The 23,857-nt window shown below is 47.8% G+C and overlaps 1 protein-coding gene across 1 annotated transcript; it reads left to right on the forward strand.

Moving 5' to 3' along the window:
• Window positions 1-764: 764 nt before the first annotated feature.
• PLEKHD1 (pleckstrin homology and coiled-coil domain containing D1) lies at window positions 765-21,550 on the forward strand (the record flags this gene model as incomplete). Its single annotated transcript, XM_084287448.1, has 13 exons — window positions 765-913; window positions 6,461-6,554; window positions 7,068-7,157; window positions 7,657-7,733; window positions 11,059-11,150; window positions 13,282-13,334; window positions 15,288-15,382; window positions 16,184-16,277; window positions 17,363-17,541; window positions 18,297-18,429; window positions 19,060-19,204; window positions 21,088-21,237; window positions 21,390-21,550. The coding sequence occupies 13 exons, from the start codon at window positions 765-767 to the stop codon at window positions 21,548-21,550; spliced, it is 1,512 nt and encodes a 503-aa protein (XP_084143574.1).
• Between the last annotated feature and the right edge of the window lie 2,307 nt (window positions 21,551-23,857).

The following is a 23,857-nucleotide window of genomic DNA, read 5'->3' on the forward strand; positions in this document are numbered from 1 at the left end:
AGGAGCTGTGCCTGCCATATGCAGACCCCAAAATGCAGGGGGAGGCAGCTCTCTGATCCCCGGCCTCTCAGCAGGAGCAGCCCTTTAAGGATGAGGCAGGCACGCAGCCTGGATGCTGCCCAGCACAGACCCAGCAGCCACGTCAACGTCCCAGGGTGGGCTGCGCCAGCCTGGCACAGAAAAATCCTCCCCAGGGCAGAGAGAAGCTGACTGAGCTCGCTGGCTCCTGCTCTGCTCCCCTTTTTTGCAGGACAAATGAGAAGCAGCTGCCTCCAAGCGTGAGATTTTGGGGTGTGCGTCAGAGTAAGGGATGCCTGACAGCAAAACGCCTTGCCCTGGTTCCTGCCTGGGGAGCTGCAATGTCAAGTGAAATAACCTTCCAGGCTGCCTTTGGTGCAGAGGTCCTTTGGCTTATGGTATTGCTTTCTGTCTGGTGAGCTGTCTGCCTCCTGTATGCCTGATCTCAGGCTTTCTTTGCTCCTTTTTTTTTTTTTTTTTTTTTTTTTTTTTTTCCTCTTTGGGCTGGGTTGTGCTCTGCCTTTAATGCATCGGGAAGCCATACGCAATGAGGAGACTCTCATCATCTGTGCATCAGGGCGAATTACTGACTGAGTGCTGAGCAGCCACGGTATTGATTCAGACCGTAGCCCAGTCTCTCCGCCTGCCGCCCGGCGTGGCTGGCTGCATCCTTCTGGTTCGCCGCATTTAATCGGCTTCCCGGAGCTGCCAAGCAGAGGGGGGAGTTGGAACCAAACCCATCTGCGATGTTTGCTTCAAAATCCAGCTCCGTGTCCCCTTCTCCGTCCATGGACCAGGCAGATTCAGATGCCCTGGACATCAGCACCAAAGTGCAGCTGTACGGTGTGCTCTGGAAGAGACCCTTCGGGAGGCAGTCAGCCAAGTGGTCCAGGAGGTAAGCTGCGGGGTGCTGGGGTGAAATACAGAGCCAAGGGGTGCTGGGCTGAGTTGTCTGTGTGCTCAGACTCTCTTCAAGTGCAGCCAGCCAGGCAGGGACGAGGGGTGAAGCTTTGGCAGAGCTTCCCTGCTGTCTTGTGCCTGCCTCACAGACCCCAGTGTGCTCTCCTCTTTCTGCCCACAGGGCATCCTGAAAGGGGTCTGAAAGGTTTGCTAGCACACTGCCAAGGGCAGAAGTACAAACTATTGCACCGAAGTGGTGGGTCAGCCTGAGGTGCAAAGCTGGCACAACTTCTGTACCTGAAGCACTGGGCCTCTTGGGAGAGCAGCTGTCAAATGATGAGGTAGGGCTGGTCACGTACGGGTACGAGCACAGGAACATGGCATGGCTCGCTCTCGTTGCTCACTGGGGGTACATGACCCAAGGGATTAAGCCCTCTGGCGTTCTTGGGAGGCAGACTCATGTCACTGCTGTTAGGTGTCACTGGCAAGCCACTCAGTTTCACGGCCAGCAGCCGAGAAACTTGTGTTTTCACCCTGCTGCTGTCAGAGAGAGATTTTGTGACCCAGGATTGTTGTCATGAACTTTAGAAGGAGGATAATAGTACTGGCCCTCCTTCGGTAGCTTGGTAGTACTACCTCCTCTGGTAGATATCAGCAGAGGAAACTGTGCCAGAAACACAAAGTAATGCTGTTTTCCTTTTTTCCCCCTTTTCCCCTGGGAAAAGGCAAAAATGAGTTGCTAACAAAAGGCGGCCCAGGAAGCCCGAGCTACCCCTGGGGCTGAAAAGCAGCACGGCCTTTTGCTGAAGTGTCGACACAAGGAATCAAAGCGTACTTTAGTAGTGCTTTTGTGCTTGTGGCTATCTGGGACTCATGCAGGTTTTATGCTGTGCTCTTTCTCCTGAAAGCATGGCCTGTTTTCACCAAGGACAGAATTTGTGTCGGTGTTCCCTGCTCAGCTCACAAGCACTGCTATTTAAATGAATGGTGTCTGGAAGCTGACATGACTGTGCTGCTGAGAAATGGGCAAAATAACATAGGGAAAGGTAATTTGCTATGGAGGACACATTCTTAAAAGGTTTTCTTCCTAATCAAAATTTCTTACAGGCAAATGGCCCAGCTCTGCTCTCTCTCTGTCATTATTTATTTAGTGCTGTTCTATTCCTAGAAGTCATCCCCATCTTCAGCAAGTTGTAAATATTTTAGTGATGGCGGGAGGGAGGATGTGGGGAGGCAGGCGTGGGGCAGTGTGGAAGGCTGGCTGCGAGCATGGCCACTGAGGGTCCTGGGGGAGCAGGGACAGAAATGTGTTTGGTAAATGGGAGATGACTCCTGTTAAGGAGTGGCTTCCACAGCAAAAAGCCTGTGGGACTGGAGGAGTGATGAGGGCAGGGAGAGCTGGTCCAAGGATGGGCTGATCCTGGCAGCAGAGAGTGTGGAGACATCGGCACAGGGCAGGGGGAGCACATGGAGCAGTGTGATGGTGCCCTCCTGCCTCGGGGTCGGAGGGGCCAGAGAAGGCACAGGTTTGCCTGGGGGAGTCTCAGCATATTGGGCTCTTCTGCAGCCCAGCTTTTGCCCCATCAGACCCAGCGGGGTGGCTCCTGGGCCCTGGCAGACCATGGATGTATGCAGCTGGGTGTGGGCTGCAGGGTGCTGGTCCTGCGCGAGGAACCCAGAGCTTCTGGCACAGCGTGTCTGGGGATGTGCTGTGCTACAAGCTCCGAGTGTTTGCTGAAATTCCTCTGAAAGCAGAGAGAGTTCTTGGCACAGAACTGGTTCGCTCTAAACTCAAAAGTCTTGCATGTCATTGTCCATCAGTCATTATGGTGGGGGATGAGGAGCATTTCATGCATTTCCCACCCCACACACCCAGCAAGGCACAGCTGGGTAAGTGCATTATTCTATGAAAAGAAGAAGAGATGTTTCCTTTCTGGTTAAATTAAGAAGAAAACAAACAAACAAACTACTGCTAGATACGGATACGGTTGGGGATCTGATCTCTGAGGAATGCAGATTTTGTCCTGAAATATTGGATTTTATCTATTTTGTCTCACTTTATCTGTTTAGTATTTACAGGTTGTGCCATTGCTGTGAAATAATTTTGCACTAGACAGAGGTAGTAGTCCCTGTCCTGAGGAAAGCCTTTCCAGGCGAAGGGAGATAAAGCAGCAGGATCGATCACGTCAGGCCATCAGTCATGCAACTCACTCTGTGTGGCTTTTAAGAGCTGCAACTATGTTTACTGGCTCGATCCCATTCATTTGGCTGTAGCAACAGTGCTGCAGGAGATGCTGAGAAGAAAACCAATTGTTTAAAGGAAGGGTGGAGACTGAATGGATAAAAAATAAAATAAAATCAGAGGAAAACAACCAGGCACAGTGTCCAGAGCTGTGGTGACTTAGTGATTGAAATCCCCAATTTGGAGATTTCATTAGCAGCATCCTATCTCTCAGAGTAGTGCTCTCTGGCTTCAGAAAGCTGTGTTCTCTTTCCTCTTCCCATAAAGCTGCACTCTTTTCCTTCCAACCAAGAGCACACAGTTCAGGCTGTTCCCTGGTACACACGTTGTATGGGCAGCAGCATCAGTGGAGTCCAGAATGAAAGCCCGAGGTGTGTCCCTGCTGAGTGGCCGTCCACAGCACGGAGGAACACAGGGAACTGAAAAGAGTACAGAACAAAAGGCAAAGTGTGCTGATACCTCTGAGATGTGCTGATACCCACTGGAGGTGCCAGGCTGCTGCTGGAAGGAGGAAAACACTGCACTTGTGTCCTTTTCCTGTAGTTTTCTCAATCTGTCCCGAGGGAGAGGGACTGGGGCTGGGATCTGCTGCGTGTGCTCCTGGGCTGGTGCCCAGAGACCCGTGGCCAGCTTGCTGCAGTGTGGTAATGTAAGTACTTAGCTTGGGCCACTGTCACTTCAAAAACTTTCTCAAAGATTAGCTAATTAATCTCGTTAGCCCTCCGCGATACAAAGACAGCGCTCTGTCTCCAGAGATCAGTATCTCTGCCTGCCATATGGGTCTGGCAGGCCTAATCCTGGCAGACCTCGTCTCTGCCTTCACACCAAGTCACTGCTTGTTGCTGTCTCTCCCCCATCCTGGTTTAATTACACAGCCATTTCGGTGGTTTCCCTCTTCTTTCCACTCCCTCTTCTTTCCTTTTCACACCTGTGCTCAATTCAGACACGAGCCCAGCATCCCCAGCCCTGCAGGCCCACTCCTTGGGGTGTCTCTCCCATTCCCCCTCGGTCATCTTTGGCCTTCCTGCTCACCTGGGTGCTGCTGCAGCCATCTGCCTCTGGAGTCCTGCAACTTCCCTTCTCTCAGTTAGCAATTACCCCTGCATCTTTGTACAGAGAGTTTGTCCTGAATGTCAAAGCTGAAGTGGTGGTCTTGAGTTTTTAGGTGTTGCCTTTCCGGTAAGGATAGAAAAGAGAATATAAGCAAATGCAGCAGCCCACCAGCTAACCAGATTTACAGTGTTCTTCCTTATTTGCCTTTTTTTTCCCCTGTTATTTATTGCATTTTTAAAACTCTTATTTAGTCTGTTTTCATTCCAAATCCCCATGGATTCTCTGCATCCATGAGGTCAGGGATCTGAAAGTTCATCAATCCGCCAGAGGCACATCAATTCTGGGAGATCAGTGCTGGGCTTTGCTCTTGTTTTTGTTTGTTTTTCCACTGGAGCATAACCTGTAATACGGGGATTATCAGGAACACTGAGAATCCGAAAAAGTATGATCCATCTCTGATCCTGATGCAGGAGTCACGGCTGCCTTTTCTGTTAACGCAAAAATACCAGAAAATACCAATCTTTGTTTCACACAGAGGTGGAGCCTGGGTGAATCCACGCCATCAGGCATGTCTCCTAGTGCCAGATCTGTCAAATGGCCTGTGTTTACCTGTGTCTCAGAGCTGTGTGAGCTGCTTGCCCCCCTTCTCTGGGATGCTCCTCCATGTCCCTGCCTGCTGTCATGAGAGAACTGTTCTGTGGTGCTGGCTAGAGATGCAGTACTAGGGCGAGTGGTACTTGTTCCTCCTCAGGGACCTTGCTGGACTGGCTGCACGGGGCACGAGCACCCTGTTGGTCCTCTCCTGACTAACTAAGCTCAGCACAGAAGAGTGTTTTTTGCACTGTCACGCTGTGCTGTCCAGAGAGGTTTTGCAAGGCTGTGGTTGGGAACAAGAGGTGAGTTCAGGCAGTCAACCGTGATGTTCCTGGAGCATCAGGCGAGAAGAGTGTCCTGCTGAGGCAGCAAGCTGGCTGCTCCTTCCCACCTCCTCTGTCAACACAAATGGATACAAATGAGTGGGCAAGGAGAAAGAAAAAAAAACTCAGGGCATCTGAATTTCTGCTGTTTTTTTGTGCATTGTGAACATACCTGGGTGTAAATGTGCTCAGTGTGTTCAATGACGGCCACGCATAAAGATTTTTAAGCAGGCCCACAGCCGGAGCTTGCTGCAGGTCCTTCTACAGAACAGTGCAAAACATTTTCTTTGTCATTTACTCGTTTGAAAGCTCCCTACTAAACCAGTCTCCACCCTTCCAGCTGCTCTTCAGCATGTTTGAGTGCTGCAGGTATTTAGGCTGAACTGAAGTCAGATCTCTCTTCCCTGTGCCACTGCCTGCAGGGTAAATGCAACATCAGTTTTCTAAGAGGCACTCTCCTAGGGGCATTTTGAACATCCAACTAGGCTAAAAGCAGAACTCCTTTAATTACAATTTTAGGACATGCTCCAGTAAATTAGAGGCTTGGTTTACAGGTGCTGTGATGTTTTGTGGCTACCGTGCAGTGCTTGTCAGAACATACCTAAGGCTAACTGTGTACAACAAGGCACATTTTAATGTGGTGAATATGAGAAGAAAATTCAATTTCCTTTCTATTTACAAAGGCCAGTGTCAGGAGACTTTGCCAACAGCTCTGCTTAAAAATATCTCTAAAATTTATTTCTGCTTCTGAGTGCTCTCATGACGAACGCATTGCCTTGAGAGTCGCTTGAGGATGCTCCCCTGTGGCTCTCCCTGCCATATGACTCAGTGTTACAGTGGGAACACTTCCCTCTTGGCTTATGCTGGCAAGGGACAATGAGAGAACAAAGGGCAGCAGGGAACTGATTGCAAAAACAAGCTTTTAGTTGCTTTAACCCACGTGAGAGCCTTTAAAAGAAAGGAGCAGCTCTCTTCCAAGAGGTTGAAGCCACCATGTAGGCTAGACAGAATACACACAGGTCAAGACATCAAAACACTTTGGCTGGGATCCTGTCTTGGATGCAGACTGCTGTCCCATTCCCCTGCCAGTAAATGATGCCATAGTTTGTTTTCAACACCAGCGTGTGCAGTGTGGAAGCACAAGGCACTGGAACTTAGCGCTTACTGTTAAGCACTGGCACTTGCCTTTGGATGGAAATTGAGGCACCCCGCATGAAGGTTAGGTAGGACTGGTCAACTTCTCTGCTCAGAAAGCAGCTATAGGTGGGCATTTGTGCTGTGAACCAAGAGCTCTGTTCTAGCAGAGTTTTGTTTCTTTTCTGTCTTACAGGTTCTTCATCATTAAGGAGAGTTTCCTGCTCTACTATGCTGAGAGTGAGAAGAAGAACTTTGAAAGCAATAAATACTTCAATATCCACCCCAAGGTTAGCAGTGGTTGTAAGGGAGAGAGGGTTACGCTGTTTCTAGCTTCTCTTTTTTGTTAGACTATCAAGTCAAGAAGAGCTTAAGGCATAAGCTTGCAGATCTGGGGAAGCCTCCAAAAAAAAGTGAGAGTTGTGTCAATCTGGGGCATTGACCTACGGACGAGGGTAATGGATGCACAACATTTCTGTGCTACCTTACCACTCCACAGCGTCTGCCCCTGTCAAGAGATCACCTTCTCCTTGATAGAACACCTTCCCACCTCTGTGCTTTAACCAGCAACCTCCCCTCCAAGCTGAATGCGTGTTTATGTCCTTTCAGATACCACTTGGAGGTCTCCTGGTGGTGGTGGTGGGAGTCCCTCTGCTTTTCAGAAGCTGTGTGTATCACCACGCCAGGATGTCCAAGGCAGGGCAGGGGCCGACAAGTGACCAAGGGTGGTGGTTCAGTTCCTGATTAATTAAGGGTGATACTTGACTTTGCTGACTGATTGGAGTGCTCTGGTTCATCCCCAGGGTGTCATACCCCTAGGGGGCTGCATCGTGGAACCCAAAGAAGAGCCCAGCATGCCTTACGCCATAAAGATCTCTCATGAAGACTTCCACGTAAGTAGATTTTTTTTTCTTTCTCAAGGAAAACAAAACCCCAAAACACTTATTGCTCATGAGCAGAGCTGGATTTCCCACTCTGCCAATGTCTGTGTACCCTCTCTGGGCAAACTATCCTGGGAGGGAGGGTGGCTTAGCATATAAAGTCCCCTCAAGGCTTTACTACTGCCCCTGCTTTGACAGCCAACAAGGGAATTTCCTCCTTTTGATGGTGGGTTTAGTATACTAGCAAACCAGTAGATAGAAATCTGGAAGCCCAAGAGCTCATCTCCCCTTATTTCCCCCCTATACCTTTATTCTTTCTACGAGCTCTTGCTGTGTGCATCTCTTTTCAAGCACGAATGTGTGGTAGGCCTGGGCCATGTTTGCTCCGGCGTGATGCCTCCTGCAGAGGTGTGAGCCTCCTCCTGCCATAGCTGTGTGCAGCTCGTGCCCTGGATGTAAGGCACCAGCCTCTCTAATCTGGGTTTCTTTCCCCTCCCCTTCCCTCTTCCAGGGTAACATTGTTCTAGCAGCCGAGTCAGAGTTTGAGCAGGCTCAGTGGCTGGAGATGCTGCAGGAGTCTGGAAAAGTGTAAGCTGCTTTCTGTTCCTTCTTCTCTTTGATCTTCTCTGTAGACATATAAGGGATAAAGAGGAAAAAGCTTGACTAGAAGGATTGTGGGGAGGCAGAGAAGCTCCCCAAGACCAGCGAGGCCCTCACTTGCCTCCTGGGTCCATCCTTTCCTAAAATACCAACACCGTAAAACTGACGGAATGCTTCCTGTGTTGGCATGCTGTGTGGTGACTCTTGGCTAACAAACCTGGGCTGTCACCCAGGACCTGCTGTCCCTCTCCCTGGTCTCAGAGATGTGGGACCTGGGGCTTAGCAGAAGCTCTGAGTCTCAGCAGGTGCAGGAAGAGGCAGTGCTTAAAAAGGGATGTGAATTTCCCCGTGTGGGTAGCAACTTGCAGAGCAAGAAACTTGTAGGGCAGAACCTACCATTCAGATAGGCAGTAATTTGGGGGCCAAATTCACCTCCAAAGCGCATGAGGGAGGGAAGGGGTGTATCTGGGCTCTCACAAGCAAGCCCTGCCCAGCTGCTCGTTTTAGAGCCATTCTCCTCTGCAGGCCTTGCCCCAATATCCCAGCACTAGAGTTTAATACAGGCAACGGGGTGGTGGCTTCCCCTCTCTGCTTCTGCAACCTGCAGGGGAGAAAGATGGTGATGCAGCCCCTGTGCTGCTTGGTTAGTGCCAATAATGGTCTTTGTGTGACAGCAAACAGTGATTGCACAATTTATATTAGTGTGTAAAAAGCATCAAGGTGGGAGTACAAAAGCCCATGGTGGCAGTCCCTGCACAGCCTGCCAGGAGACTTGGTGGGCAACGGGAAAGAAATCACCAGCTCTTCTGTGTGGAGAAAGGCGTGAGCTGGGATGTGGCCAGCTGAGGATAAGATTGAGAGCTTATTCTGAGCAATGTGCCAACCGTTGCCATACCACATGTGAGCACATGATGTGCTGCTGAAATCATTTTGCTTTGTGATTGACATTAAAAAAAAAAAAAAAAAAAAAAAAAGGAGGAAAAAATGGGATTGCCCTGTTTCTCCCTCATTTTCTGGAAGATATTTGCAGCTACTTCAGGGTAAGAGCCAACTCAGACTCAGGTACCTCTACTGCTGACTAGACGTGTGTGAAATCCCTCATGATGCTGTTTCCTACTTGCTTCCTATTGTCTCCTAAGCAAAGGTCCCTTCCCTATCTCTGTTGCTCTAAGACAAACTACGCTCTTGACCCTCATGCCACCTACTGAGGCAGCTCTGCCTTCAGATAGTCTGTCTCCCTGTGGGGCCATACTCTGTGTCCCCTGTCTCCTCACCCCCATATACAGATGATGATCCAGCCGGGGGTGTTAGGTAGAGGGAGCATGGTCCATGTACCCTGTGGACCACAAAGTACTAAGTGCCTCCAGAAGCAGGTTGTGGATGCTCCCAGGAAAGGTAAAATGCAGGCAAAGCTGCAGAGGTGTCCCCTCCTCAAAAGGACTGGAATATGGACGCCCATCTGCAAAAGGATCATCAGCCTTTCTGATGCTGTGCTTTCCAGCACTTCAAGCAACGTGGCTTTTACCAACAACAGCTCATGTGGTAAGAAGAACAAAATAACAAAGCACTAGTTTGCTGCCCCCTTAGCCATAGTGAGCATCTGTGTAGCACTACAGGTGTGGTTGCACTCAGGCACTGGTTCCAGCAGATAAAAGGAATAAAAGCCTAAATACTGCAGTGCTATGGCTACATCTGGCAAGTTACACAGCAGTGGGTGTTGCTACCTTTGAGCTACAGACAGGGAAACGTGTCAGGCTGGGGAGGGAACGCTGAAAAAACGAATCTAATGAATAGACCCCTTAAAAGCTGCAGCCATTTAAAAACCCTCCATGTAATTATATGATAAACTCTACCTCCCCTGCTTGAGTTGTTTGCTGTTGGCTTCTTTGGGATCAGATTCTTCCTACATCAGAGCACATTAGTGGAAAAACACACATTCACACCCACATATTCTCACTCAGGTTGAAGATGTCTACCTGTGGGCAAAACATCACCTTTTTAATTAGCATTCTAATTTCCTCTGCACTTTGGAAATATCCTAGATGCTCGTTAGCTGAAAAGAAACCCAGCTGCCTGCAAAGAGCACAAGGTAGTGTCTGGGCTGCTAGTAGTGTGAGTTGCCTGGTCCCTGGGGTAATGTGTGTTTAATGTATTTGGCTTTTGCAAGAGACGAAGTACAGGTTGCCTTGAAATTGTTTTGTAAGAGGTTGCCAACTTACATTTTCCAAAAGGCCACAGTCTCCAATGGCTCACAAAGAGGTCTGATGCAGGAAAGCTTACAGGTATTTAATATTCATAGGCTCCCTTATGGTTTAACAAAGATGACAAAACTTCTGGGCAGCAGTTGCTGTTCCTGTATGTGCACCTATATAAATAGATTGGAATTGATTTTACATATGCATTTCATGTATTTTATGTATGTAGGTGCTGTTTGCTAATGGAACGTGGATAGAAGTGAACAGCAAACTCTGGTTCTCTTTTGATTTGTACGTCAGTGTCCTTCGTTACTTAGTCTCTGTATTGAAGCCCACTCTGTCCATCAACGCAGTCCCTAATGGGCATCTGTTCCACAGGCCTTTTATGCAGCTTAGTTTCATAATGTTTTCAAGAGACCTTGAGATCCTCTGGCCAGTGGTGCTGCAATAATGCAAGGTACTCTTCGAATATGCCTGCTACCTTTAACTCTCTGTACTTGCCAGTTTCTCATCTGGCTTTTTTATCTCTGGTTCCTCAATGCTTTCACAGGGAGAGGCACTTACCTCAATGTAGGGTCAGGCACCAAATTCTAGTGGTGTACAAACTGAGTGGAGGAGGGATTGATTGGTTCCAGGATGAATACCAGAAAGGCTGAGGATACAAGGCTGTGGGAAGGGGACAACATGTAGTTAATGTTTGAAGTGGAAAAGTAGCTAAACCAGCAAAATATTGGAAAAGCAGAAGACAATGCCACTGGTCTATGAGAAGTTGGGATTCGTTTAGTGAGTTCCAGGTACATCCTATTGCAGCTGGAGCCTGTGCATGTGCTGGGTTGGTCTGGAGGGTGCTCAGGACTAGGTTTAATATAGAAATCTCCAAAGCACTGGAGAAACAATTGAGTAGCTGTGTGGTATTGATATACAGATCCTGTAAACTTCCTTTTACTGAACATCAGGAAAAGTTCTCCAAGTCACTTGCAGAGAAAAATTTAGGGAAACACAATCCCCACTGAGAGATTGTGTTTAAATTCCTTGGTAGATTGCTAGGCTGAGCCCTTTGCCTCTCTCTGTGGGACCCTTAGCTCTCTTTTACTGTCTGCTTTGTCTGCTCTCTCTAGTACCTGGAAGAATGCCCAGCTGGGAGAAGCCATGATCGAGAGCCTGGAGGCTCAGGGACTGCAGCTGGCCAAGGAGAAACAGGAATATTTAGGTAGGAAACTCTTGCCTCTAAATGCTGTAAAACCCCAAATAGCCAATTGGCTAGAAGAAACCTCTGGAAGTTACGTAGTCCAATTCCTTACTCAGAAACCAACCTCTGGATAGCAATACCTTGGGTGCTCTGACTGCCCTAAGAGGTGCAGCCGTCACTCCCCACATTGCCTGTAGCAAGAGCCAAGGGGCAGCAGCCTCTTTACCCCAGATGCCTACTAAGTTAAGTGGAGCGTTCCTCAAGAGAGGTGCAATAGCCTTTCTGCCCTGTGGCTCCACACCTTACACATTGATCACAGAGATAATAGGGAGTGCTGAGAGGAGGACCTGGAGAGACAGGTGGAAAGTTAGAAACTTTTGTTAAAATGTTTTGCAAACATCAGAGCAGAAAAAATTGCTTAAGGCTGAAGAGGATCACAGTATGATAAAAGAGGAGGTGATGGAGGAACAGAGGAAAAAGCACTCTGTGGCAAACCAGAGTTACTTGGAATGTAAAATACATATTTCACTGTATTTTTTTGGTCCTTGACAAGATTATCCTCAGCTGGTGAATTTTCACAGTTGGTTACTTTCTTTTGACAGCAATTCTATATTTATTCCTATTTAACTGATGACGTTTCTGCCTCATTAACCTCATCGTCAGTGATCTGTGTCCATCCTGTAGTTAAGTTTTGAGGTCAGGCGCTGCTACTGGCACCAGCTCAAGGATCTTTGGAGAACAGAAACACTGCCCTTCATCCCTGCTCTGGGGAATTTCCTGCATCCCCATGGGGTTACCTTCCATCTCCCCTCCTCGCCCAGCTGGGATCCAGGTTTCCCAGAGGATTGATTTCTCCAGGCTCTGCAACTATAATCTATTTGCAGTTAGTTTTGTTTAAATATATTAAGATAATCCTTCTTCATAATTGCACACAAAGCCATCCTGGATATTTATGTCCGTATGGTAAAACAAAACAAAGAAACCTAACAACAAAACCCAGCTATCAATCTTTATGACTAAACCCAAAGTCAGTTCTAAAAACAAGCAAGCCTCTACTCAAAGCATGTGTAATGGGAACATGATGAACAAGAGGCTTTAAGACGTCACTGTAGGGAATAGCTGTAAAGGGTTGTTATTTAACACCTCTTTTTAGTCTCAAGCCATCTAACATCTACGTAGATTGATTCATATGAGTTAGGATCACCAGAATAAAACATCAGTGCTGTTTTCTGTTGACTTAACTCCCCTTACACTCATATCACAGAACAATTGATTATACTTTTGTCTCTATTTAACATTGCACATAAACATGGTTAGGACAACTTAAACCTCCCCAGAATAATTTTTTTTTCCTGTTGGTTCAGAGCATATTGTAACTCTAAAAGACCACAGTGCTTTTTACCTTACAATTTAATAACAAACCTGAATACCTTCTTTATCCAAGGTAAACCAAGTAGACAGACACATCTACTTCACAGGTTTCATTATGGACCCTATAGACCTTTGAATTCAGGGCAAAGTTTTTCTTACTGAATTTAGTAAAGTAAGATCTAGTAAATCTAGCGAGGTTTAGTATGATGAGAGGTTTGTTTGTATGGGCAGCAGCCCGCCGTGCATTCAGCAGAATTTATTTGGAGTATGCCTTGGAGGCCCCTCTAGACTTGGGGGAGGCTGTGAGACCTCTTCTCCCAGTTTAACCTAGAGAGGTTAAAGGAGAGGGTGATGTGCTGGGAGGGCAAGGGCAGGGCACTGAGACATATGGGGAGAACAGCCTGCTGCCGTTCTGTGAGTGACTCTGCGTGCCCACTTAGCCCTTCTGTGCCTCCGCTCCCTTATGTGTGAAGCAGAGCTGAGGATGTTTTCCTAGCTCAGCTAGAGGGTGGTGAAGGTTAGTTTGTTAATGCACTTGGGAGGAACCCTTAGATGGAGCACACATTAATATGATTGCTTAGTTTAAGTTATTTGGCAGGAGGGAAATTACTGAGCATCCCATTAGTGTCATCTCAGCCTTTGGAGCCTCTCAGACAGATATGCATGGAGCAATAGGGAGCGCTGCGCTTACAAGCTCCCGTCAGTGCTTCATGCTTATAAACATCCCCAGGATATAAATTGCTTTTCTCTGTGTTTGGCCTTTGTGTGTGTGTGTTTGCAGATAAGCTGATGGAAGAAACAGAGGAGCTGTGTCTGCAGAGGGAGCAGAAAGAGGTGAGTGTCAAACCAATTCCCTTCTGCTTCCATGGGGCAGGGCTGGGAGGTTTGCTGCTGGTTTGAGGGCACACCAGAGTCCAGACAGGGAGGCAGTGGAGCCAAAATTTTCCTGCCATTCCCTGGGCACTGTGGGTGAAAAGAGAAATAAGGGCTGTGCCATGGGATCAGCCCTGGAGCAGTGTCCCTGATTCCCAGTCCCAGGCTGTTTCCACACAGCATGTTTGCTGCACCCCTCACCTGCTGATGTCTCCAGGTGAATTGAATGCTTGCTCTTTGCTGGATTCAAGAAGGCTGTGACAATCAACTTGTCTGTCTACAGAGTTAGAAAACAGACCTGACATTGTTCTAGTGTAGGGATGCCATTGTGAGAAAGAAGGAGCAACAAAAAGCAATCAGGTTTGTTCTTTGGACTCAACAGAGATGGGGAGAATAACAAACATTGCTCTAGAGAAAGACCAGGGCACCAGCCCTTTAGATGTGACTATTATACCTTAATCGATCGCGCTTATTATTGTTTTTCAAGAAATTCCTAACCTTTTTGTTTAATATAGTAAGCATAGTTCATTCATGTATTTACACCAAATCTATACTAGGTTTCATACCACTATCGTAAAGTTATTGCAAACTTGCTTTGCAAATTGATTTTCCTCTTATATGGCTCTCAGGGACACAGATCACCATATTGCAGCCTTACAAACTGCCACGTGTTCTCTTCGTCAACTAATCCAGAACAACTGTGGCCCCTCTTTGGCAAAAGACAGCAATAATGACCTAGACTTCTCAGGCCTATGCTTTTCCTGCCTACATTTCTGTAGAGCTAAAGGACAGTTGGTGGCTTGGACACTTCTCCAGTGCTAAGCTACTTCTGCCTTTACAAGGAGACATCCCTATCTGGTGAGGTAGCCTGCTGCACTACCTGCAGCCACAGGGAGGGAAATGTTCTTGTCCAAGGACTCTGGAACAAATCCCTGTCCCTACAAAGCCGTTCATGGTATCTTCATTGCCCACAAGGAGCAGATGGGGCCAGGTTAGCGTGAAGGACTTTGTTGCGATGGAGGACTACATAGCTCACAGGACTGCAGTGGTCTGACCTGCTGTGAGCCTGGAGGCTTCAGAGCAATATGTTGGGAAAGCAGTTTGAACCATGCCTCTGCACGTGGCACAAGAGTCACGTGCGTGTCACGGATCAAGAGTCTTATGAGTTTTATCTGGCACCAGTGTTGTTTTGTGACCTGCGTGGGCCTGCGGCAGGAGATCTGCCTAGCAGGTAAGGCAGGAGGTGGACCCTTGCTGTGCTTTGTCCCCATCTCCTCTTCTGCAGATGGAGAGAAAGCTGGTAAATGCCCCTGGTAGGTCTTGGTATGACAGCTTCTCCTAGACTAGAAGGGACTGTTTCACCCCATGTGGCTAGCTTGAGGTAATCAGAAATCTTTAAGCAGTGCTTTATTAGTCCAAAGTGACAGGCTGACCGAACTGCAAAGCTGTAACTGTGCGGTCTGTGTTTTTCCTGTCCCAGTGGGAATGGAAAACGAGGTTGAGCTGGTACGAGTGCCATGTTTGAGCTGGTACAAGTACCATCCTGATGTATTCCTCTCCAGGCTTTGTGCCTGCACATGTGGGTGCCTGGAAGAAAGGCTATGTGTGTGTAGAGCCCACCTTTCCCAGGAGGCTTTAGACCTTTTATATGCATGGAGCAGAGCTGATCTGTGCAGGCAGCATGTGTTGGATTTCCAGGTGCCTGATGATTTGTCAGGGTCTTCTGAATGTCTGGAAATCCTCAACCAACCTCTAGTTCCTTCTAAATGCCCCTGGACAAAAGTGTGCTGAAATCAGATACCTGAGGGCTCTGCATAGTGCATGTGAAAAGTGACAGGCTTTGTTAACAGGAAAGCTGCTCATGACTTTGAAGCGTGCTGGCAGAGTACCCTCCTGTCTCCTCTTTTGGTCTAGGAACTGGAACGCCTGAACCAGGTTCTGGAAGCGGAGAAGCAGCAGTTTGAAGAGGTGGTACGGGAGCTGCGGCTGGAGCAGGAGCAGATCAAGCGGTAAGGGAGCAAACTGGAAAGGGCAGGGAAAGGACACCGGCTCCCTCAGTAGAAGCACTAGTGTGGCTGTGAATCAGGCCACACATAAAAGCCACCAATTTTGTCTGTGTACAAAAGAGGTAAATGCACTATTGACCACAAGATGAATGGCTGAGATACGAGTACTTGCGTTTGCCATCAGCTGTGTGACCAGTAGTTTACAGCTTAATTTTGTTTGTTGCTCAGGCCTTCAGCAACATCATTTCCAAGGAGCTGGGACGTGAGCAGTCCTCAGGTTAGCTGGGGCAGTATGGCAAGTGACAGGTGCTGGAGAATTTCAGCACCTGATACAACTTGTATTCTTGCCAGCCATGCAGGCTCCAGACATCTCAGTCTGGTTTTTCATGCTCAGCTGGATGACACTGGGTGGAGGTTGAAGTTGTCTCACTAAGAATAATTTTTGAATAATAAATTATTCAAGAATAATTTTGTCTTTCTGAGAGTTACACTACACAAAGTAGTAGTAACAAATGTTTAGAAAAGGGAAGATCCAAGTGGTTTTCTCTGAGTGTTGAAAAGCGCATTTTTTGCCACTGCTCTCTTTTAACCATCAGGAGGCGCAGCCAGGTCCCTGGATGCCTCTGGTGTGTTCAAGGTGTGATGCTTTCAGGTCAGGCACACTCCTGTCTGAAATTCCTGACTCATAGTGCCCATACCAGCCACCAGTAGCAGGTCCTGCGTTAGAAGTCCACAGCCTGCACAGTCCGAGTGTGCAGGGCTAGTGTTCCCCTGCAATAGCTGTCACCATTTCTGCTTCTTTAGGGAGCTAGAGCTCACAGCCCGCTCCCTTAAAGGAGTGGAGGAAGAAAAGAAAGAGTTGCGAAGCCTGACAGAGTCTTTACAGAAAACCCTAGAGGTGAGTGACCGCTTCTCTGCTCTGAATGGCAGCGTTACGGGAACAGCCCTTGAGAACTGACCAGGACTGACAGTAGTGCTGTCCATGGAATGAATCCAGCATCTGCTAGTGTCAGAGTTAAGCCCCGTGCAGATGAACCAATTCATTCAGTAGATGATATGAGGGACAAAATCCTCTTCAGAAATGTCTGGAAGTGACGAGGAGCCCAGCAGAGCCAAACCTTTCTCAGCAGTGCCAGATGAAGTGATGCAGGGCAATAAACATAACATGTAGCTTGGGAAGCTCGGGTTGAACACTGGGAGAGATTTTCTACCAAACAGGCAATGGGAGAGGTTGAGGGATCTCCATCCTGGAAGTTTTTTTGAGACTCAGCTATACAAAGCCACAGCTGATCAAATCTTGCTGTGCTGACAGGCCTGCTCTGATCAGGAAGCTGGACTAAAGACTCCCAGAGCCCTTCTGGCCAACAAGGCTATAATCTTCTGTGGGAGCTTTCTGATTTTTGAACAGCAGCTCCATAAGCCTTGACTTAGAGCAGCCGTGAGGCATTCCTTATTCATAGACTGGATCATGGTTCCCAGGGAATCATATATTGTACAGCAATTTAGGAAATGGAGTGCTCATATATAAAACCCTTTATTTACTCAGTATTGCTCTGGTGGACAGGTGAAAAGTGGCTTTTCTAAATTAATATTATTTTTGCAAAGTTTCCACACAGCTAGCCTGCTGAAGCCTCAATGTCATCTTTAATGATCTTGTTAGATCCTGAAAGTTGATCCAAAATCTGATGCTCCTCCTGAAGTTTTCTCCTTGCCCACAGTTGTGGGTAGGAAAAAAGATCTGGAAAGTTAAGGAAGGAGCATTTCTACTCCAGGTGCCTCCAGGTTCTCTCCCACTTGCATAGCAAAGGCTATGGTGAAAACAGATTTAAGGGGGAAAAAAAAAACAACAGATTTTTTGCTCTGGTTTTAATTTGAATGAGGAATGTGAATGTAAGTGTGGAGGAACTCAGTAAGGTGCCAGGCAGGAAAAGGAGCAGAAATATTAGAGTTGACTGATGCTCATAGTTTCTGTCCTTCTTCAAGGAGCTCTCCCTGGAAAAGCAGCAAATGCTGGAGATGATGGAAGAAAACGAAAACCAGTTCCCACCTCCAACCAGCCCTAACAAGGAGCAAAGCCCCAGCTGGGGACTGCACTGCAGCCTGCGACAGATTGAAGAGAAGATGCAACAGCTTCTGGAGGAGAAACTCCTGGCAGAGAAGAGGTGAAGTGGGGTCAGGGGCTCTTACATGGAGACAGGGAGGTGGAACAAGATGCCTTCCAGTGGGAAAGGTGTTGTGGGAAAAGAGGTAGTTTTTCTTCATGGCAGATGGGAGGCAATCATAAAGAGTATGGTTAATATTTCCAGGCTTTAAACTAGGATCACTTCAAAACTCTTCCCATACTGACCCTGAGACCTGCAGACAGGTGAGAGACTTCATAATTTCAACTTCTGGCTGTGGTAAAGGAAAGAGGACATTTCTGCCTTGGTCAGGATTTGTGGTGCCAAATGACGTGGCTATCTGCTGACTTACTTTGTAGCTGCCAGCACAGAACAAGGCTGGAAGCCCATCTAGTTCCCACGTCAGGAGTTCAGGTTGTGAATGCTTCAGAGAGGATGGGCAGAGTGAGGAAGGGCCACTGAACTCCTTGCTGCCGTTGGGCCTGCACCTTTCACATCAGGACTGAGACTTATGAATCTGTTCAGTGTTCATGCAGTTGTCCACTAGAAGTATCTCGTGCTCGTGGACCTCTTTGAGGGCAGTTTGAGGACAGACCCCACAGATCAAGAACTGACTACTTTTCCAGCCAGGCCTGTGTCACTGAAGCGGAAGGCAGATAATGCTCCCTTTAGTGCCTCTTTGCTCAGGGTAGCCAGGTAGTTAAATGTGCCTCACCACAGCATTGAGCCCCTTCCTCTCTGTGAGTTGTGCAGGGGTGTGGGGATGGTGATCTTCTTTTTGCTGTGCCATGCACCAGGATGAAGGAGAACGAGGAGAGGTCCCGAGCCCTGGAGGAGGAGCGGGAGTTTTACTCTTCCCAGTCACAGGCGCTGCAGAACTCGCTCTCAGAGCTGACCGCGGAGAAGCAGCAGACAGAGAGGGACCTCAAGGTACCACCCGTGTCTGTCACGTATCCAGGTCTCGCACCTCCTTTTCAGATCATCCCCCATCTCATCTTTTCCCTGCACCTCCAAGATTTTCTTATCCTTTAGCATCCCACTTGGCCAAACTAAAGCTAAGTTGACCTAAGCTGTATGAGTTATTCTCAGTTGCTAAACTACTACTCATATTACCCTTTATTTCTGTTTTATTAATTGTATTTTCTTTCTGAAACTAAGAACTACCCACCCCATTTTGGGAATTGACTGCCTTTATCTCAAGTTCATCTCAGATGAAAAGGTGGCCTCCTGTTCTTGCTCAGCTTCAGCTACTTGCATAGGTATGAATTCATGTGCTGAAATGCCATCTCTGATTCCACATGGTTCATACAACGAGAGTGCAGATGTGAAAAGAAAATTCAGAGTAAGGGAGAATTCCTAAAATAATCTGGACTTCAAATTCAGATTATCTGAAGACACGAGGGACAATTCTTTTGTTGTCTTATGTTATTTCTATTCATTTCACATTTTTTTTTTTTTTTTTAGTTTTCATCTGCTTTGTGTCCCTTGCAAGCCTTGTGAGTTGCAGGGAGAGATACACAAGCTGTTTTTAGGAGTTCTTGTTCTCTTCATCTTCCTCAGGCTGAGGTGAAGGTGCGCATGGATCTGGAGAAGAGACTGAGGGAAGCTGAGGAAGCATTGCAGCGCTTGGAGCAAGGTTTAAATTCTCTGGATCGCAACAAGGAGAAAGAGGAGAAGATGAAAGCAGATGTCAGCCATTTGAGAAGTAAGTCAATCATCCATCTTCTGTACTGATGAGCAAGCTCCCAGAGAGGAAATATTTGTACCCATCTTTCCAGACTCAAAAAGAGGTTCCCAAATTAGCAAGGCTGCACCTGGTGCTCTCTCCCGGCTCTTTGTACCTCAACTCCACCTCCCTTTGGAGGAGTCATAATGTGCTATGCAGACACTTGGTGCTTCATCCTCAAAGCAGTGAAAAATTATTCCAGCCTTCCCTGTGTGGTGGAAGAGAAACCTAGTGGCAGAGAGAGGCGTAAATGCTTTCCAAAAGGTCAAACGGGGAAGTTGTGGCAGAGCTGGAAAGACTGACTTGGCCTGAGTTTATGGGAGTCCTCTGGTTCCCCCAGTCTCTTTTCTCAGCCCTCTTTCCTGGAACATCAGCAGTGTAAGGAGCACCACAGCTGCTGTAGCAATGTGCTGGTAGGTCACCAAGCAGGTAAACTTTGGATCCTGAGTCAGAGCTGAATCACTGCATCAACCCAGCATTGCTGTGCTGAGACAACTGCAACCCACGGGTGAGGTGTAAGCCTCAGGTTCCCTGCAGCCTATCCCTGTCTGTTTGCTTTTTTGTAAGACGGGGTGCTGGCCTGGAATCTGGCTTGAGCCATGTTTGGGAATTGATATCAACAGCTTAATCCGGGAGAAGTCTTCCTTGTTTTCCATCCTCAAGTGTAGTGCAGGGGGAAGCCATTATAAAGATGCTGTGTCTGTACAGTTAAGGCTTCATTGCAGTGAAATGTGAATGTATTGGGCCAGGAGGGAAAAAAAATCAAAAAGTCTCGTGGCATTCTGAGCACTATATGTATATATAAAACATTATTCAGTAGTTTCTCCATCAGATTCCTAAACTGAGGCAAAGGACTTGATTTTGAATTTCATGCCAGCAGCTAGGAGCCATGGCAAGAATGCAGAGCTAAAATTGATGTGTTGAGCTCAGCTTTCAATCAGAGCTGAGCTACCTGCACAGGGCAACTGCGAGTAACCTCTGGCACTGAATGTCTCCTGACACACGTTTCTAAAGTTTGGAGGCTCTTTTCTTCAAAAGAGTAGTGTTTTCTTTAGTACCAGTCCCAGCGCAGATTGCTCAGTCCTTGCAGGTGATTGCTGCAGCTCTCTGCTGCCCTTTGACAGCAGAGCTGGGGAGCATTAGCATTTGAGCCCTGTGAACAGCAAGATGACCAGCTTTTTTATACAGGCAGGAATCTATGAGGACAGCAAGAGAGGAATTGCAGAGAATGATTAGACCATGAGAAGGCCATAGGAAATGAACCTGGGCAGGAAAAAGGAAATGAAAGAGGAAATGAACCTGGGCAGGAAAAGCAACTACTATGGACAGAAAAGCATTGTCTGAGTTTGGTGGATGTGGGGCTTTGCACAGAGCCCGTAATGTGTGCATGTGTTGGTATTTGCTATGCTATTAAGAAATCCCTGGCCATGCACGGCACACCTGGGTGTGCATGACAGTGTTTCTAACTCCTCTATTTCCCCAGCTAGGCTTCTCTGGCTTTAGAATTTCTTCAAGGAAAATGCAACCAGCCAGGCTGTTCAGAGTTTTGAGAGAGCTGATAAGTTTAATCTTAATATCAGAGAGAGTAAACTGCCTTCCAGTGGTTAAATCATTAAAGCTGTGGGAAAGATTAAGGGGGAATGGATGGTTGCCATTCTTTCTCTAATTTGAGTTATGGCACTGGAGGTTTCTGTTGTTCCAAACTTGATGATGTTCTGGAGCTTCATAGATTTTCGTCTGTGAAGATCTGGGCAAGTGTTGAACATCATCACTTGGCTCAGTCTGTCAGCAGGTGCAGTTCCTCTTGACTGATTCCTTGCTTGCAGTGTCATTCATTGCTCACAGTGGTGTCCTCTCCTCAGGGTTCTTTGAAGAGTGCATCCGCAACGCTGAGCTGGAGGCCAAGATGCCTGTGATCATGAAGAACTCGGTGTACATCCACAAGGCTGCCACTCGCCGCATAAAGAGCTGCCGCCTTCACCGCCGGAGAACCAGCACTTCATGGAATGACTGTAGGTATCGGGCAACTTCTTCCTCCATGTCCTGCAGAAGTAGATAGCTTCTACTATCGACTTCAGATAGTAGAAGCTTGTGTGCTCTGTTGAAACTTGGGTTTGTGTCCCTGGCTGAGCGTGCTGACCTTTCTGTGCTGCTCTTGTTTCAGTGAAGCAGTCCCAGTCCTTCATCTTCTCGCATGCAGAAGCTGAAAACATTGAGGAGCTGAAGGAGGCAGCCAAAAGACTGAGCCGGCACCAGCACTTCCGCGAGACTCTCTACCAAATCATGAGGTCACAAAAAGATTCAGCTTCAGGGAACGAAAAGTGACTCTTGCTGGGAGGGGACTTCTGATCTCAACTTGCCATTCAGCTCTGCAAAATCTAAGCCATCAGGCATTAGGGTCAGAAGGGAGATATGCCTTTGGTGAGGAAGGTGAGGGGAAGTTGTGTGTAGGCAATTCCCTCAGTTAGTGGCTTTGCTTTACTTTGGATGCTCCCCGTAGCCTGGCAGACCTTCCCTGCTGACCACTGCGGATCACATCTCTGCTTCAGCTGCTTATATTTTGCCAAGATACCATGTGACAGTGACCACCGACCTTAGCTTAGGAAGTGCCTCTTCTTTTCTTTCCTGCCTAGTCTGCCTGTCCGACACGAGTGCTTCTGAAAAACCCGTCGTTAGCCCGTGGTCCAGCTGGAGCAGCCACCCGAGTCAGCAGAGCTTGCCCTGTTTTGCCTGATCTCTGCTAGGAACTGGCTCGCTGAGCACCCCTGCTCATCAGCACTTCCATGGGGCATGCTTCATGGCACACTTCTTGAAGACTGCAGCAGCCCCCGCCTTCCAGGCACAGGCTGTAATATCAGCCACGGGGCAAGCTCCTGGTGCAGCAACATCTCAAGCAAGCGGCAGCAGTGCAAGGTGAAGGCAACCTGGGGATGCTGTGGATTTGGCTCCAAGAAGAATCACATGCAAAGTAGATCCTATAGGTAACTCAGCAGCATTGCTGCAAGCTGGAGGGAGGGTAATGCTGTACTGGCTGTGGTTACAACATCCTGGGGCCACCTTTGCACTTTTTTGCACTGGAACAGCTGGCCATGTCGCTGCTGGGAGGAGGAGCACAGCTATGTACAGAAGGTGCTATCTACAGGCAAGTTCAATGTGTAGGAGTCTTTGACTCAGCTCTGATGGCTTCCTCATCACCTCTGGAAAACAAGCTTCAGGACAGGTGGATGAGGACTGTCCAGCAATGAAACCTGCCACCACTTTGCAACTTAGACGCTGTCAGCAGCAGGATGTCAGGGCAGTGCAGCTGTGGGGAAATCCACCTCTGTGTGGGCTGCAGTGAATGGTCTGTACCCAGGACTTTGTACTGCTCTCTACCAGTTCTCTTAGTTGCAGCCTGGGCTATCTTGGTTCAGCCTGGGCCTCCAGCAAGTCAAGGTTGGAATGGGAGAGGCGCTGGGGGCAGCTTGTTCAGAGGTGGGCTTCTGGTTGGCCTCTGTGTGTTCCCAAGTGCTCACCACAAGGTTATTAAAGTGGAGGATTTGGCCTGCAGGTGGTTATCTTGTGTGTTACAAAAGAGGGATGGCTTTGCTGTGCAAACCTTACAGCCTCTCCCACTACTCCTTTATGCAAGTAGCTGCCTAGTAATTATCTGTGCACTGCTTAGTGCTTACAAAGCCTGTGACAAGCACTTATCCCTGTGATAAAAATCAGGAAACAAAGCCATAAAAGATACAAAGGTGATGAATCTAGCAGTAGAGGGGCTTGGGAATCTGAAATGCAGGTTTACTGGGCTTCTCAGGGCTGTAATGCTCACCAGTTCCCTTGGTTATCACACATGCCCTCTGTGCCAAGTGACACCAAGGGGCTAATAGCCTGCCCTGTGTGGGCTGTGACACAGGCCAGCCCCAGGCTGTGCTTCTGGCCACCAAATTAATTCGTTACCAGTCCAGAGCTGTTTTTTCCCTTTGCACTGCCCTAACATCATCTCTGGCTATTTTCCAGTTACAAGGTCTTTGTTGAGTGGTGCTGGAAAGTACAGACAAGAGTACAGCCAAAGAATGCATCTGCAGCCCAGGCAGTTAGGAAAATCACCCAGTGGCTTGTGAATGCAGCCCCTTTGGTCTATTACCATCAAATGCCACAACATCAGAATTTACACAATTATTGTACTCAGGAGGTGGCCACAGTGGGTCTTCCTTTACCCTGCATATTGACAGCAATAAATAAATAAATAAAAGTTATGCAGATGCTAGAATGAATTCCTGCGTGTTCTTGACACACCATTACTGAAATGACGTTAAATTGCCTCTGCAGGAGTTGAGACAAATCGCCGTGACACACATTTACTGCCAGGGTACTTGCTGCGCTTCACTGCGTTGCTGTACATGCTGAGTATCACCTCCAAAAGGACTGTACGTAAAACGCTTTCACCCTTGCTACCTGCTTCCACCTTATTTACTATGTTGAGCCTCTGCACTTTAAAATGTGTATAGCATTGGAGGCAGGATATGTGAAATCTAGAGCAGAAATCTGGTTGCTTACCCAAAGCTGGCGGGCTGGGTGCCCATTAGCACCAAGCCGTGCCCTCAGCTCCCTGTGGCGATGTGCTTGCCACCTCACTGAAGCCAGTGG

Source organism: Netta rufina (genome assembly GCF_964035555.1).
Source record: "Netta rufina genome assembly, chromosome: 5".
NCBI classification, from domain to species: domain Eukaryota; kingdom Metazoa; phylum Chordata; class Aves; order Anseriformes; family Anatidae; genus Netta; species Netta rufina.